General features: G+C 46.2%; 1 protein-coding gene and 1 long non-coding RNA gene across 2 annotated transcripts; one reads left to right on the forward strand and one right to left on the reverse strand.

Annotated features, from left to right (window-relative positions):
* Positions 1-5,876: 5,876 nt before the first annotated feature.
* LOC105503048 lies at positions 5,877-16,066 on the reverse strand. Its single transcript, XR_001000431.1, has 3 exons — positions 15,974-16,066; positions 8,164-10,064; positions 5,877-6,046 (listed from the first exon to the last, which is right to left on the reverse strand). It is a non-coding gene; the product is annotated as an uncharacterized LOC105503048 (long non-coding RNA).
* Positions 6,685-12,474, forward strand: LOC105503047 (keratin, type I cuticular Ha7-like). Its single transcript, XM_011929776.1, has 7 exons — positions 6,685-7,113; positions 8,543-8,625; positions 9,695-9,851; positions 10,154-10,315; positions 10,391-10,516; positions 10,865-11,085; positions 11,845-12,474. Exons 1-7 carry the CDS (start codon positions 6,685-6,687, stop codon positions 11,957-11,959), a joined length of 1,293 nt encoding a protein of 430 aa, XP_011785166.1. The 3' UTR covers positions 11,960-12,474.
* Positions 16,067-17,791: the final 1,725 nt, after the last annotated feature.

Consider the following 17,791-nt stretch of genomic DNA (forward strand, 5'->3'; position numbering starts at 1 on the left):
CTGAGCACATTGTGACCCCCACTCCTGCCCGCCAGAGAACAACCCCCCTTTGACTGTAATTTTCCTTTACCTACCCAAATCCTATAAAACAGCTCCACCCTTATCTCCCTTCGTTGACTCTCTTTTCGGACTCAGCCCGCCTGCACCCAGGTGAAATAAACAGCCATGTTGCTCACACAAAGCCTGTTTGGTGGTCTCTTCACACGGATGCGCATGACAATACCTAAGGCTGATGGTGTGTGCCCCATCCTCCTGTCCTTCCTCTCAGCATCTTCTCTTTGTCTTCCTGACCAAGAACAAAATCAATTTCATCTGTTCTCATGGCTACTTATAATCTTCATGAGCTCAGCTTGGTGAACCATTTTTAATTTATCTTTTTTCTTCCTAATTCAGAGTTTCATAACCATGCCTTCCCACTTAATGAATATAAAGATACCTTGCCTTCTTACTTAATGTTTTAACTTTTAAAAATGTAAATACCAAACTTGTATCATGACTAAAAGACAGCTCATTTCGAATACAGGTTATGCTTGTTTTCAAATAATACTTCCTCTAACTAAAATAGCTTCCCTGCCATCTGTTTTAGAGATTCCAAACATTGCATCCCCACTGGGGGTTGGGGGTGATACACAGACTCTCCCAGTTAGAATCACTGTTCCTATTCAGGTACGAGCCCCTGGGCTAAGCCTACCTGCTTTACCTGCCTGCCAGGTGTAAATATGTTTTAGCATCTGAGAAGGAGGGTTTCTCAGTGACCCAGGCTGCTCTGCCCTGGCCCCAGGCCTTTGTCTCTGACCCCCTAGAGGCCAGTCCCAGGTAGCTACATGTCACACTCATCCTCTCCAAATCTGAATGCAGCTTCTCCCGCTCCAGCCAGCTCTTTCCTTTGACTTCTTAGCTTCCTTGAGGCACACAATTGTCCTAGGAACTTGGGGGTGACCTTGGGGCCACTTTTGGCTTCTCTTCCTCCTTTGACTCCATGTACAGTAAGTCGCCCTGTCTTGTAGAGTCCTTTTGCAGCATCTATGTCCTCTGTGCCTTCCTTTCCATCAGCACTGCTGGTGGCTGGTTTTGGCATCCATCACATCCTGCCTGGATTCTTGGAAGAGCCCCCTCCTGCCCTCTCTCTTCTGTGCTGGATTTGTTCTGCACACACCACCAGCCTTTCACTCTTTTCTGTTCTATTTATTGAGTAAATATTATGCACAAGGCACTGTATTACGTGCTGGAGAGCATACGAAATGGAGACTGAGTGTTCCCACTCTAGGGTGCACACTGGGCATGTAAAAAAAAATGGGGCTGGGCGCAGTGGCTCATGCCTGTAATCCTAGCACTTTGGGAGGCCGAGGCGGGTGGATCACCTGAGGTCAGGAGTTTGAGACCAGCCTGACTAACATGGTGAAACTTTGTCTCTACTAAAAATAAAAAATCAACCGAGCATGGTGGCGCATGCCTATAATCCCAGCTACGTCGGAGGCTGAGGCAGGAGAATCGTTTGAACCCAGGAGGCAAAGGTTGAGTGAGCCGAGATCGCACCACTGCACTCCAGCCTGGGCGACAGAGCGATACTCCATCTAAAAACAAAACAAAACAAAACAAACAAACAAAGAAAATGAAATGTCAGGGCTTTTTAAATTTATTATGCTCAGGTGAAAATTAAGCCTGGGAAACTAGGTCATGCCATATAGCTGTTTTTCTTCTCTCCTGCAAGGACTGTTGCTTCCTGACTTGTGTGTTGACATGTTGCACAGTAACCAGACTCCTTTGTCTATATTCAAACCTGGAGTAAATGACATTGGAGAAGGAGGGCCTTGTGACTGCTGCCTCTTTACAACAGAATGTTAAGCATCCTCACGAGAGTGTAATCAATAGCAGTCAATCAGATCTTACATCTGTACATTAGCCTTTGTATGGAAAACATTGTAATTCTGTTCGGCACCTCTATTTCTGCCTGTATACATGATCTTCACTTTCCCCCCACACTGGGAGTACTGATTGCCATTCTTCGGTGTTCTTGTGTCCCCAGAAGACGGCTTTCATGTGCCATGCTTGCAAAAACTCTTTTAACCAGATCCTGAGCCTTTTGATTATTTTAGGTTGACAGGCACTGGATTAATTTTCTAAAATTTCTCCTTTGATTCTCTCTTTCATCTGCTCGAAAACCTCCGGAGGACTCTGTTCTGTCTCTAGCTCTTTCGGTGAGTTGTGTGGTCCAGAGCGGGAACCTCATAGCTATTTGTTGAATAAATCCAGCTGGACAGCTGGTGTCTAGGAGTGTTGGCCTGGGCTTCAGTCCAGACTCCACTCTCTGCCCCTTTCTGCGTCACTGGGCAGAGCAGAAAGAACTTGGACTTCAGGGTCAGGCAGACCTGGGCTGACATTTCAAGGCCCATACTTTCATTCTAACTTTGTGAGCTCTGATAACTTCCCTAACTGCTCTGAGCTTTGTTTTCTTCACTCTACAGTGGGATACTTGTAACTGCTTTGTAGTGTGGTTATAAGGATGAAAAGACATGATAATATGGGAAGCACATAGTATAATATTTGGTGGCACATAGTAGGTGGTCAAATAACATAGTAGGTGGCACATTGTAGGTGTCTATCTAATTTGGGCATATAGATTTATGTGTGTGTGAGAGAGAATTAAGTAAAATATTGTATACCAAGTGCCAAGCTTGGTTCCCTGCACATAATAGATGTCAATAAATATTACTTCATGTGACCTTTCTCTGTCCTCTACGAACATTGTTTTTCACACGGACCGGCCTCTTCCCCACAGGCATAAGCAACACAGTGTTCATATTTTCCTTCTTGTCTCTTCTGTCTCCTTCTTCCTAGATATCCTCCTAAAACAAACCTCTGCAAAGAAGGGCGAACTAGGAAAACAAACAGAACTTGCTTATTACGTTGGAGAAAACTGCATGCTAACTGATTTGAAGTACAGTAATCCAAACACGGGCTCCTCTTGAATTCATCAAATTCTGTTTTGTGACCTGGTACTTCGTTTACCTAGGATGAAGTCACCACAAAGCTTGTCTATTGCTATGGAGCGGTGGTTCCGTCTTCCAAGGGTGGTCCCCAGACCAGCAGCATGAGTGTCACATGGGAACTTGTTAGAAATGCAGACTCCCCGGCCTGACCCCAGGCCACTTGAATCAGAAACTATGGCATGGGGCCTGGAAATCTGCATTTTTGCAAGCCCTCTGGGGGTTGCTGGTTAAAGTTTGACAACCGCTGGTGAAGATGTTACAAAAATCGAAGCAGATAATATTTTTAGTATAGAGGTGTACAAACTTCAGTCTTACAGGTTTTAGAAATGCAATGTGGCTCTTTGGGTTGACGTTTTGTGTCATTCAAACTCATTTCTTTGGGGATCCAGCACTTGGGACAGGCCTGTTGTTGGCTGTTGCATTTCTGAGGTTGTACCCAGTTCTCCTGAGCCCACTTCTGTTTCTGAGTGTTTTCTTGTGTTTATCCTCTTTTTTTTTGTCACCCAGAATGGAGTGCAGTGGCGCAATCTTGGTTCACTCCAACCTCCGCCTCCCGGGTTCAAGCAATCTCCTGCCTCAGCCTCTTGAGTAGCTGGGACTACAGGCGCATGCCACCATACCCAGCTAATTTTTGTATTTTTAGTAGAGATGGGGTTTCACCATGTTGGCCAGGATGGTCTCAATCTCTTGATCTCATGATCCGCTTGCCTTGGCTTCCCAAAGTGCTAGGATTACAGGCATGAGCCACCTTGCCTGGCCTGTTCATCCTCTTTTTCTGGAAAACTGTCTCCCCCTTTCCTGCCCATCCAAGTCTTCCCAATCCTAAGTTCCAGACAAAGTCTCTTTGATGGCCCCTCTATATCTCTAAGGCCCAGTCACTTATCCCTCCACTGAGTTACGTGACCTCTTTTTCTGCTCTCAGCTTTTTGAGGGTGGAAATTTCTCCTTTTCATCTCTGCATTCCCCATCCCCTTGAGAAGGGCTTTGGTATAACAAGAGTTCAGGAATATCAGACACTTAGAGTAAGTCACCGGGACAAGGTAAGCCATGCCTTGGAGAATATCACCCACATCTGTATAGAGTTACAGGGAAGGGTCCCCATGGGTCTCATTAACTGTATATGGGACCAAGTGGTGGCTGGCTGGTTATCATGGCTGAACAGCCAGTGGGACCAGCATGGTTTACACCAAAGTCCTGGGCAAGAAGGTTTTCTGGCCATCTACTGTCAGCCTTTCAATCTAAACTCATCAGAAATCCCACTGTACAGCCCCCACTTAAGAGTGATACGAACTGTTACATCATGGAGCGTGTCCAGAGGAATATTCCTGGGATGGCAAGGGGATTTAGAACCATGCTGAATGCAGAACCATGAGTGAGAAATCTCACATCTGCCACAAACAGCTGAGAATGTGGCAGAATGATTAGATTTATCCTGTATGGGACACCATGGGGAGAACTGGAGAGTAAATGAACTACAGGGCCAACCCTCTGACTTACTTGCCAATGTATTGCCAGCCTCTGGCTCAGTCCCTGGCTGGCACAGAGTAGGTACTCAATAAATATTTGTTGAATGGATGAACGAATGACCCAAAGAAAGCTACAGGGAGAGGTAACACAAAGGTAGATTTGAGAAGACTTTCTAACAATTCTGTATAATGTGAGTGCCTTAAGGCTGAGCTAGCTGCTGTTAATATTCTGGATACCAGTGTCTTGCACAAAGCGTGGGAAGCTGTTTGTAAGCCACAGGAACTGATGGTGTGAGCTCTCCTGGAAAATGGTGGACTAGATGACTAGTTAGAGGAAGGCCATTAAAGGGGATTTAAAGCAAACGGGTACTAGACTAGAGGATCCTGAAGTCCCTTTCGTCCTGGAGATGCTATGTTTTAGGGCAGGCTAAAACACACACTTGCTGCTTCAAGGGCCCTCGTGGTGAATTCATTCATCTTAGGAATGGGGTCAAAGTAGCATCTTTGTTAGCATAGACTGGAAGCTGGCTAGCTGCCCTTTTCCAGGGTTTATTGAACAAATGGTCACTGGGTTGTTTTAGAAATAAGGGAGGCCATAAAGCTTCTGATGCTCTGAGTGTGTCTGAAGATTAAGGAAATTTAAATTTTGTTCTAGAGTCTCCCAAGCAATGGACAATCAAGGTAGGTGCATTTCAAAGAAATGCAAAAATATTTCAAAAGATGAAAGATCAAAGTTCTTGAGTATGTATCTTCTGTAAACAAGGGTGATGAGGGACTCAATCTGGTGAGAGGGTCAACAGAAAGGAAAGAGGCCTGGGAAGGTGGGTGAGGCCCTGAGAACAGACACCATAAAGTGTTAATCACTCCCTGCCTTAATTAACCTGTAGACTCCAGTACACAGAAACATAATTTTATTTCCTGAAAATTGTAGACCATCAGTTTTATTATGAGCCTTTTTTTTCTCACTCCCCAAACTGCTTATCTGTTTCACGTATGCACAGGGAAAGTCTTAATTGCCAACATCTGTTTTATAGGTTGTGTATTTATTTTAATTCAGTTCAAAATACTTAAAATTTTTTTATTCGATTTCTTCTTTAACCCAAGGAGTATTAAAAAGTGTGTTAGTTTTCACACACCAAGATCAATTTGGAACTTAGGTTTCACTTTCAGTTTTCTAACAATTTGCATGAAGGAACTTTCCACCTTTTTTCTGTTACTTTCCTTCAAAAGGAACCTGGCTATTTATTTTTCCTTATACTTGAACGTCATCTTCCAGGGCAGATCCCTACCTTTCACTCACCTTTACCTCAAGACCATGGTCCTGACATTCAAGGCTTTTCATAACCTGGACTCAATGCAACTTTCCAGGGCTTGGGGATAATGTCTCCATTATAAACACCAACACAACTAGACTATTTTCCATTTTCCAAATGTTTGATTGTGTTTATCTTGTTCTCTCTGAGAGAAACTCACTCCCCAACGCTTTATGGAAAATATCATTCAAAACACATTTGGAAAATTCCCTACTCCATGAAGTCTTTTTCTGGTCTCTCAGCGAGCTCTCTTCCACCTCAAAATCTTTGCAGCTCTCTTTTTAAAAAAACACCTCCCTTTACTGTCTTCATAATATCAAGATCATTTACTTTCTTATCTCTCTTATTGAAATCTAAAATCCCCTTCTTACAAGACAGCCTAGATGTGTGTTTGTCCCACACTGGGCACTCCATAAATATCTATCAAAACAAACAAATCATGATTTTCCCCTTTCTGCAATGTGCCTGATTGACTGATATTTTAGGTTTTGCTACAGTGGAAACAGTCAGAGGTAGGAAAAGAATGTGGGAGTGAGAGAGACTTGCAGGAAATTTTAGGAGTCTTTAGTTCTTGATTATTTCATACACATAAGCTGATAGAAGGGGAAAGATTCCACAGCCACAGAAAGTGGGCTTCTTGAAGAAGACCTTGTTTTCTCTGTTTTCCAGGACCCTGAAGTGATGGGAAGCAAGAGGTTAGGGCCTCTTTCATGAGCTCATTAACTCTTTATAGGAAACAAAAACCACTGACTAATAGAGTGATTGTATAACAATTGACATAAATATTAATGAGGAAAATGCCAGTTTTCTTGCACCAACACCCACTAAGGCTTATATAAAATCTTCAGGAGGAGGAAGATTTTGGTTTCAAGCAGATCCAACTGTGGGCAAAGCAGGATCTCGCCTTTTAGCACCATGACTTCCGACCATTGCAGTTCCCTCCTCAGCGAGCAGGTTTCAGAGGCCAACGCTGCCTCCCTGTGCCTCTTGGCTAATGTGGCATATGCCAACCGAGTCCGTGTGGGGTCGACTCCCCTGGGCCGCCCCAGCCTCTGTCTGCCCCCAACCTGCCACACCGCCTGTCCCTTGCCAGGGACCTGCCACATTCCTGGCAACATTGGAATCTGTGGGGCCTACAGCGAAAACACCCTGAACGGCCACGAGAAGGAGACTATGCAGTTCCTGAACGACCGCCTGGCCAACTACCTGGAGAAAGTACGCCAGCTGGAGCGGGACAATGCAGAACTGGAGACCAAACTCCGTGAGAGGAGCAAGTGCCATGAGTCCACTGTGTGCCCAGACTACCAGTCCTACTTCTGCACTATCCAGGAGCTCCAGCAGAAGGTGAGGTTTGCAGTGCACCAGATCAGGGTTCAGGAATCTACTTACTGCCTGTCGGCCAAATCCGGCCAACCACCTGCTTTTGCAAATAAAATTTTATTGGTTCATGGCCATGCTCATGCATTTGTGTGTTGTCTGCAGCTGCTTTTGTACTACAGTGGCAGAGTTCAGTCATTGTAATGGAGACTGTATGGTCTGCAAAGCCTAAAATATTTACTATCTGACCCTTTACAAAAAAAGATTACTGACCCTGGGTCAGCAGTGGATTTTTTTTTTTTTTTTTTTTAAGTGTGGGAAGAGAATCTCTTGAGTGAAGGTGAATGGGAATTTGTAAAGGGTGAGATGTGGAATTTATCTCTCCAGGATTCTGAGTTCATGCTTACTTAACTTTAGCACATCAAATCCCTAAATCGTAGTCACAAAAAACCATGCTAATTTCATGAAAACTGCGTAAAAACTGTGCTGTGTTTATGACAGTTGCTGTATGCTGAAACTTCTGGTGCAGCAAACAGGGCAAAAGGAGTATTTCCTAACATCCTTGCCAAGGCAGTGTCTATCCACACAACAGCATCAGCATCTTATGCATATCTGTTGTCACCTTTGATTATCCAGCTAAAGCTTCTGAAGAGTCTACATCGTAGTTTCAGAGCCAGGAAGACAAGGAATATCAAAATAGGGGTTACAGAAACCTGGCTAGATTCAGAGAAGACCTGTGGGGAGGTTGGACAGCTAGAGGAAAGAACTTCTTTAGAACAGATCCTACTTTATCTAAAACATTCATAGTTAGTCCACTGTTTTGTGGTCTAGATTCTGGATTTTTTTTTTTTTTGGTTTGTTTTTGAGACAGCATCTCACTCTGTCACCCAGGCTGGAGTGCAGTGGTGCAATCTCAGCTCACTGCAACCTCTGCCTCCCGGGTTCAAGTGATTCTTGTGTATCAGCTTCCTGAGTAGCTGGGGTTAAAAACGTGCACCACCACTCCTAGCTAACTTTTGTATTTTTAGTAGAGATGGGGTTTCACCATATTGGCCAGGCTGGTCTCGAACTCCTGACCTCAGGTGATCCACCTGCCTTGGCCTCCCAAAGTGCTGGGATTACAGCCATGAGCCACTGCGCCTGGCCAGATCTTCTTATTTATATTGGGCTAAGCATCATATCTGGCAAAATGAAAGCAAGTCTTTGTTATATGTTCAGTTTGCTACTGTCTTCCATCTCCTGGTTCCTTCGACTCTATGTCTTCATCCTTTTCCAAGAAGTCTCTTGCAAATCTTTCTTCCCACACCACGAAAACATCTCTTGCATGTTTGGGAGTTTGTGTTGTCCAGGGGGATGCTGTAGATTCAACTTCAGCCAATAAAACTTCCTCTCACCTGAGGCTATAGGTGTCTCTGGGATCAGTAAGTCACTTATTGAACCTATTTTCTTATCCCAGATTCTGTGCACCAAATCGGAGAACAATAGGCTGGTTGTGCAAATAGACAATGCCAAATTGGCCGCGGATGACTTCAGGACCAAGTGAGTTGTGGGATTGGACGGGGATAGGAAGGAGCCAAGTGAGTTGGGGTTGGATGGGGATGGGACAATGCCAAGTTGGCTGCTTCTGTCTCATGTGGCATCGGATGTCATTGACCCAGACCCCAACCCAGTAGTTACAGCACGAGAGAACAAAAGGCATTAAGTTCAAGATCCTGAAAAACTATCCACTCTCCAGTGGTTTAGCATTAACAGTTTACAACATGTGCTAGAATGCATCCTCCACCTGGTAAGAAACTTGTGAAGCAGGTGGGCAGGGATAGCATCTCCTTTGCAGGTAGGGACCCTTGAGGCTTGGGGTGCTGGTGTGACTTGCCAAAAACCATGTGCCTACTGAGTGGCAGAGCTGGGACTTGGCCTTAAATTTTGTACCAAATTTTCCTTTCTTGGGGCAATTTCCTGAGAAACTGTTGCTTTAATAAGGATACGTTTCTGTGCTGTAGCTTGATTAATTTGTGAGCGCTGATAATTCATAGCAGAAATCATGCTCCATAGCCTAAGACGAAAACATGTGAAAGTCAAAGGGTTGACACCACCTAAGGAGGGTCTACCCTGGGTGCTGGAAGGGGCACTGGGTTTTATCATCTTTCTTCAGGGCACTGTGCAAGTCTCACTCTTCTAGAGCTAAAGAAACCCATTTCCTTCCTCTCACTCTGGCAATGTGGTTTTTACTCTAAGAGGGAATCCAGGGTCCCTTTGAGTATGGAGCTTGTAGAGAGGGGTCTGCAGTGATTGCACCGTGTTGCAAATACCTGGTTACTTTGCCACTTCCCTTTTGGGCCATCTGTCTGTAAAGGCAGGTGCTGGTTGTGTGTCCACCACCGTATCCTCAGTACCAGCTGCTCCCCCTGGTTCATCTCAGGTGCTTAGTATTGACTGAGTGGGGAATATCCTGTTGCTTTCTGGGCTTTGAGCACACTACACAGGAAAAGCCAACTCACAATTAGATGGCAAAGGGCAGAACAATGGACTTACAGCTGCGAGCTGGGAGTCATGTCCTGGTGCCCCTTCCTGCTCTGTAACTGTGACTCCTGCACTTTCCCTGTTACAGGTATGAGACAGAGCGCTCGCTGCACCAGCTGGTGGAGGCTGACATCTGTGGCCTGCGCAGGGTGCTGGACAACCTCACCCTCGCCAAGTGTGACCTGGAGGCCCAGCTGGAGTCCCTGAAGGAAGAGCTGCTTTGCCTCAAGAAAAACCATGAGCAGGTGTGTGACCCTTGGTGTGATGTATTGAGACGTTCTGGAGGTGAATTCAGGCTCATCTGGGGGGAAAAAAATGGAGGCTTCCTTCTGCCTGGGATTGAAGCTTTGCAGGTGAGCTCTGGCTTTTGGTGGGAGATTGCTTCTCGTCCACAGCTTCTGGAAGCTGCTGGGCTGGTGCAGGCAGTGGTTTATCTTCAGAGGAGCACAGGGAAATTACTGAGGAGGATAGAAAGTGGGAGTTGAGAGTTTGGGTGAAGGGCAGTGGGGTACTCTGCAGGTGGGTCATACTCCTCTGATGCCTACAGGAAGCCCGCACTCTGAGGGGTCAGCTGGGAGACAAGCTCCGGATTGAGCTGGACATTGAGCCCACCATTGACCTGAGTAGGGTGCTGGGGGAGATGCGAGGCCAGTATGAGGCCATGGTGGAGACCAACCGCCAGGATGTGGAGCAGTGGTTCCAAGCCCAGGTGAGGGGGACTGCTAAGTAGTGGGGATTGGCCTCCATCTGGGCAGGCAGGTGACCGTGTCTCTCTGTGCTCCAGTCTGAAGGCATCAGTCTGCAGGCCATGTCCTGCTCCGAGGAGCTGCAGTGCTGCCAGTCGGAGATCCTGGAGTTGAGACGCTCGGTGAACGCCCTGGAGGTGGAGCTTCAGGCTCAGCACACGCTGGTGAGTCCCTCTGTATGCATGGGAGACCCAGCTTGGCTCTCACTGCCCATGAGCAGCTCTCTGGGGTCAGTACAGGCCTCAAATACCAACCACGGACTCAGCTTAAACCTTGATTTCATCTCTTTTTTAAGCACTTCCCTGTAGATGTGGATGTTGAGTGAATCAGGTCAGAGGGCTCTGATCTTAAAGGTCTACCATGAAGAGTGTTAGTTATTCTGGCTGAGGACAGCTAAAGGGAGTTAGATTGCCCTCTGTACCTGGCAATGTCTTGGGGTGTCACAATCTTAAGAGGTTGGAGGCAGAGATCCATGATTTTTAACTTGTTTCCGTCTTTCTTTGATATTATAGAAGGACTGTCTACAGAACTCCCTGTGTGAAGCCGAGGACCGCTTCGGCACAGAACTGGCCCAGATGCAGAGCCTCATCAACAATGTGGAGGAGCAGCTGTCTGAGATCCGGGCCGATATGGAGCGGCAGAACCAGGAGTACCAGGTGCTGCTGGACGTGAAGGTCCGGCTGGAGAATGAGATTGCCACGTACCGGAACCTTCTGGAGAGTGAGGACTGCAAGTATGTGCCCTGTTGTTGTCTATGTCAACACCGTGTGCAAAAACAGATAACTTCTCTTGGGAATGACCTAAAAGGAGCTCTGAAGGCCTGGTGGGGGTGGCATTGCAGATCCCATCTTTGGAGACAAACTTGCTACCAGTAGGCCTGGTGAGCTAATGCCTGCCTAGACGTAGATGAGGGTGTGCGGGAGTTTTCAGGTCATGGCATTTGTTTTGCTGACCACGTTGTGCTCCCAGTTGCTGGCTACTTCCATAGGGGGCTAAAATACTGAGTGCCCAGCACATTCAGGTTTTGCTAAATTCTCTCTAGAAGAAGTATTCCAATAATGAGTATTCTTTGTGCTCATAGCGTTTAAAGTATTGCTAAGGGCATGTGCACTTACTCTTTCATTTTAGTTCCACAATGGCCCTGTGAAAAGGGTCAGAGGGCTGATATACCCCTTTAAGCACTAAGGAACACTATGAGGGGCTGTGTTTAAATGGAATCAGTGGCTGACATCTGGGCAGTTCTTGTTCCTCTGGCCTTTCTGCTGTGTTCCTTCCACACGGGATGTGACCCTGGCCTGGGTCACAGGTACACTGAGTTCTGGCCCCAGCTCCACTGTGCACTATGGGCACGTCATTGCCCCTTTCAGGCTTAGAGGGACCTCTAAGGTCTAAAGTCCCCTTTTGCTCTTTAATTCTAACGTGTCTATAATATACTTTTGTCTTTCACATACTTCTCATGCCAATGTTTCAAACATCTTTTTTCTCTATGCAGATTTCCCTGCAACCCATGCGCGACCCCAGCCTTCAGCACTCCCAGTCCAGCCCCTGCAGCCTGTGCCCCCTGCTCCCGGGCCACCCATGGGCTCTGCTCATCAATTGGATACTGACACACTCCTCAGCCCAAGGTGCTGGGAAAGGGGAGGTGTCTTCAGCTCGTTAGGCTCTGCTCTGCAGGCCTGCTACCTGGGCCTTGCCTCCCTGGCCAGCCAGGCAGGAGACTGAAGAGAGACAGTGCCACTCTGTGGATAGGTGTTTGAGTCCAGCAGCTCAGCCCCTGTGGCTGGATTTGTGTTTCTTCCCCTCAAGGTGTCTCGAGTGCACCATTTTCTCTCTTCTGTTGCCTCCTGATCTCTCTGAGATGGGGCAGGCACCCTCGTTTTTATTTTGCTATTAAACTTTGCTTCTGCAGCAGAATGAGCCCAGCACAGTCTGGCCTCAGCATTTCCATCCCATGCTGAGAGCCCTGCTGGAAACTCCTTGAGCCACATGCTTCTGTAGACGGGGGTTGTGGCTGGTTCACCAGAGTGGTTCTGGGAGATTGCAAAGCCAGTGAAGGCTGGAGTTAAAAATGGGACTGCGGCAAAGTGGCACAGAGGAGAGATACCCAAACTTGAACTTCACCGAGTGTATTTGGAGACAGATTTACAGATAGAACTTTTAAAATATAGACACTAAGTAATATTTCCCTTTTATCTGGATAAGCCACCTAGTCCTTGTGTAAAGGAGGAGCTCAAGTCTGTGGCATCACAGACCGCTGCAAAACTCTGAAAATATTAAGTGATGGTAATTGCTATCAGTCTAGAAAGGCCCAAACAACCTGACCCATCCAAGCTCCCCAGTAAGCCCCACTGGTGGGTCCTGGCAGCTGTCTGGCTTGGAATTTGTAGACAATAGAACATGAACCAGAAGCCCCAGGACAGGTAACTTAAATTGAGCTTTTAGAATGACATGCCCATTATGAGCAAGGCACTGGCTGGGGCTTCGCTGACATTGTGTCACACGGCCCCACATCAGCCCTGCAAAGCAGCAGCAGCTGTTATTATTCTCAGCTGGTGGCTGAGTCAAGACTTGAAACCCAGTCTCTTTGAACCAGATCCAAAGCCGGTTCTTTGGAAGCTTTGAGGGGGAAACAAATTAAACATGAGAAGGTTTAGGGCAGTGGTTCTTAAAGTGTCGTCCTCCAGCCAGTAGCACTGGCATTACCTGAGAACTTGCTAGACATGCACATTCTTGAGCACCGCCCCTGACTTTCTGAACCAGCAGTCTGTTTTATCATGACTTGCAGGTGATTCTGATGTTGGTTCAAGTTCGAGAACCACTGGGTTAGTTTATTTGGGGGTTTATTTGCGGAGTGAGCCCTTGACTAGCCAGATCCTCTACAGAAATGGCTGGCCTTGCCCTCCTGATATGTCCTCCAGTGAGGAATCCCTCATACCATCAGATCATGATAGAGCCTTTCTCTTTTACATTGCAAAACTCTGAAAATGTTAAATGATGGTTATTTCTATCAGTCTAGAAAGGCCCAAACAAGCTGACCCATCCAACCTCCCCAGTAACCCCCATTGGTGAGTCCTTCTGGCAACTGCTCAGCTTGGAATTTGTAGACAATAGAACATGAATCAAAAGCTCCATATTTTGATATCCATGGCTGAGAATCAGCACATCCCCAGAATTCAGCATTACAGCTGGCCAGAGAAGCAGAGTTCCCCATCCTTGGAGACAAGCAGAGACTTCAGAATCACTGGTGGGGATGTTGAGGGGAACACTTACGGAACTGATGGGGCTGGTTGAGATGGCTGTAAGAGGTCTTCTAGCCCCCACAACTCTGTGCATCCCTGCTTTATAAGTCTTATTGATCAGTGAAACCACAAACATTGAAGTGGAATCACCAAACCTACTTTAGGAGCTGGTTTTGGTCTTCCCTTTCTGTTCTGTGAATTCTCTGAATCACTGTAGTTTGCTGAAAAATTTACAAGTATAGCTAGTTCTGGTTTAATCCAGGTATTCCTGATACAGAGCTGTGGTGCCGGAGTGATCCCAGTTCCTAGCCCCAGGGCTGGAGGGAGCTTAAGTGAGAATCTGGTTGCTCTTCCTCCAACTACTCTCAAGCCCAGCGTCCTACTTGTTGGTCACTGCTCATGTACATAGGACTGATCTGCTTGAGAGACGTTAGGATTTACAGCATAGGAAACCCAGGAAGGGTCAGAGGCGGCCACACCCTCCCTTCCTCTGTTCTTTTTCTCAAGTGGTAAAAGTGTTTTGGCGCACGTGACACACCCTTTGGGCACCTACCCAAGAGAAGCTCTCAATAATGAACAGCGATCTCCATTAGTCTTAATTTAGCATCTGACCCAGCTGCCCTCACCTCCTTTGTACTTAAATAGCTCCTTTCATCCAACAAGTTCAAAGCTGTCTAACAAAATAAACCCACTTATTCTTGCACCATGACAGCATAGGCAAGCATTGTCCTTCCCATTTAAGGGAGAGAGAGAGAAGGTGAGTCATTCAGTGGTTGAGGGATTCTGCTGGTGACATAAAGTGAGTCAGTGGGGCCCCAGGGTGATTGATCTGTGTTTCTTAAGTTCACATCCAGTGCTCTCTCATTTCTAACTAAAAGATTAGCTTTGATAAGACAGTACGTGTGTGTGTGCACACGTGTCTGTGTGTTTGTTGTATGTGAAGAGTTTCCCTGGAAATCACACAGGTCCTCATTACCATCACCATCACCAGAATCATCATCATCATCATCATCATCAAGTCATATAGCTTCATCATCATTATCATTGTCATAGAAGCATATATCCATCAAACTCTTACTATGAGCCAGGCGTTGGTTTACATTATACTACAATCATATGGGTAAACTCATTTAATCATTACAGCAATCCTAGAAAGCCAATGCTATTGTTTCCTCATTTTGCAGACAAGGAGCCAAGACTCAGAGAGGTTAAGTAACATGCCCAAGGTCACACAGCTATTAGGTGGTGAAGCCAGGATTCAGATCCAAGCAGCCTGCCTCCGGCAACTGTGCTCTTAACCACTGCTTTACAGAGGCCAAGTCTCAGATTTTGTCAACAGGATGATAGAATCATAATAACCCCATTGTTTTGATTCCTTTCCTTGAAGGAAAAGAGTATGTTTATGTTAGAAGAAACGTTTCTGAGAATTTATACCACCAAGGGTGGTACAAGGAATGAAAGTTCTTTAGTATCACAGGATCTTGAAGCTTGAGGACTCTGGTAATTTTAATAAACTGAGAGTTGCCAAAGAAGCTCAGCTCACCTCCTGCCATTGTAAAACCACCTTGTCTACTGAGAAAGAGGAGGAGGGAAATGGAATCTATAGATGTTCATTGTTTCACCATTTACAAAGTACTTGTTAAAGTACTTTGTGTTGTATCCAAATGGAGGCCCCAAACAACCTTGAGAGAGGGGAACAGGCATCACAATCCCCATCATGCAGAGGGAGAGGTACAGGTGTAGGGAGGTGAAATGACCCCTCCACACCTCACGGCAGGTGAGGGGCAGCTCCATGCATCCCACCCCAAGTCTTCTCATTTCTGTTCCCCTGCTCTTTCCCTGTTCCCAACTGTGAGGGCCTTGCTGGAGGTACATGTGGATAAAACTTCACATTCAGACCACTCTGAAACCCTGGATGGATTTTACGGGAAAGGCATCCTAGGGTCTGGGATCTCCCTAGGGGCGATCTTCTCAGTGCTGTCCCCCGTTAACATTTTAGACTCAGCTTCTGACCTTTCACCATCGCCTGGAGGCTCCGCCGTTTGATGCTGGTTATTGCATCCAAATGTTCCTTTCCCTTCCTTCCTCCCTGGTTCTTGAACATCCTATACAACCTGCCTCAGTCATTCACATTGGTCTCCAAGGCCCTCTGCCCTTAGGAAGTCTCTCTGGTCACAAGGGGGCACAACTGTGTCCACTCAGCAGCAGGACTGTGTACTCCCTCTGTTTCCCTCTACCAGCCTTATTCCCCTTTCTATTTCCTCTGTCAATTTACTTGATTTACTGTGGGCACGTTTCTTTTTCTGCCCCACACCACATCCCTGGAATGATTTCTTATACTGCACCTGGCAAAAAGCCTGTTTCATTTGCTTTGAAACTTACCTTGACTCCCATGGATCCTGTAGGGATGCCACAGGGCTGAAGGGATGGGCCATCACCACTGCCTCTCCTGTGGTCTGCAAAGCAACAAGAACCAGATGCCAAAACAATTCATTACCCTGCCTGGCTGAAGACTAGATTATTAAAGAGAACAAGATTCTACTGAGAACAGTTCTCTGAATCCTGCTTGAGTCACTTAGAGAGCAAAGCACAAACAACTCTTTGGGATACAAGTGCATAACCTGAAATGGCTTCATCCCCTCGCCATGTGGCTGAAAATCATGAGCTGGATTGGAATGCCCTAAATGGGGTTTGGGTCAGGGGTGGGTGTAGGAAGAAATGGAGTGGGTAGGGGAAGGAGACATTTTTGGGTGAAGGCCCAATCACATTACATTATGTTAGCTGTGGACCGGTCTGTTTAGCAGGACTCAGAGTTCCTGGGGGCAGGGACATGACATGCCCCCACTCCCCACAATATCCCCTGCCCCTGAGACTGTAGATGTGCAGATGCACACAGTAGATGTTCAACAAGTGACTAATGCCCATAATGTCACACGTACAGTTTTCTTTTTATTTATTTTTAATTTTTAGATGGGGTCTTGCTGTTGCCCAAGTTGGAGTGCTGTGGTGTGATCTTGGCTCACTGTAACCTCAAATTCCTGGGCTCAAGCAATCCTCCTGCCTCAGCCTCCAGAGCATCTGGGACTAAAGTGTGCTCCACCAGGCCTGGCTCATTTTTAAATTTTATTTTATTTTAATATTTTTTAGATAGAGTTTCGCTCTTGTTGCCCAGGCTGGAGTGCAACGTTACGATCTCTGCTCACCGCAACCTCCGCCTCCTGGGTTCAAGCGATTTTCCTGCCTCAGCCTCCCAAGTGGCTGGGATTACAGGCATGTGCCACTATACCCGGCTAATTTTGAAACTCATTTTTAATTTTTTTTTGTAGACATGGGGTCTCGTTATGTTGCCCAGGCTAGTCTTGAACACATGGGCTCAAGTGATCCTCCCACCTCAGCCTCCCAAAGTGCTGAGATTACAGATGCAAGCCACTGTGCCCAGTACCCATTTTCTATTCACATTGAATACAAACATGATTCTAAATGTCCATCTTACACCTTCTAAATATCTCATCTCCTTAACTTCTGGCTATTTCTCATACATATTGGGGACCCATCTTGGCCTGAATTGTTCATAAAAAACATTTTTTTCACCAGAACTATGATTCTTTTGTTTTAGTTTAGTCTTATGCTCAGCATAGAGAAGCTGTCTAATAAATGTGTTCTGAATTAAATTGAAGTAAATAATGAATGTGGGTTTGATAGCCCATTGACTGCTCAATTTCTCCTTGAATGAAAAAAATTTGCAAATATTCCAACTAGGAAACTAAGAGAATACAAGAACTCTATCCCTTGCCTGTGTGAGGTCATGGGGACCTTACAACCCTGGGGTCCCATTTTTCCCACTAATTCAAGGAGCAAATTCACTCAAGCCCGCTGAGATCTTAGAAACACTGCAAGAAAGAAGCTAGATTTACAAGAGATGGCAGCATTGTGTTTACTCACCAGCCAGTCTCTCTGTGGTCCCCATCCTGAATTCTTGTGCCATTTCACATTCTGCAGGGCAACCAGCAGGGAGAAAAAGGAATCTCTAGGAGTAACCAGAAGATAACAGGGGTCGCTTGTTCTCTCCTGCATCTTCTGTGTGGCTGCCAACTGGCCATGACCTGCAGCCAGTGCAGGACTGCCTCTCCCTGCTTCATTTCTCCTTTCTTCTCTTCCCACTCCTTATTCCTTCAGGAACAGGCAGTGTCTCTCCTTTTA

This window comes from Colobus angolensis, unplaced genomic scaffold (assembly GCF_000951035.1).
Source record: "Colobus angolensis palliatus isolate OR3802 unplaced genomic scaffold, Cang.pa_1.0 Scaffold83, whole genome shotgun sequence".
In the NCBI taxonomy this organism is placed as follows: domain Eukaryota; kingdom Metazoa; phylum Chordata; class Mammalia; order Primates; family Cercopithecidae; genus Colobus; species Colobus angolensis.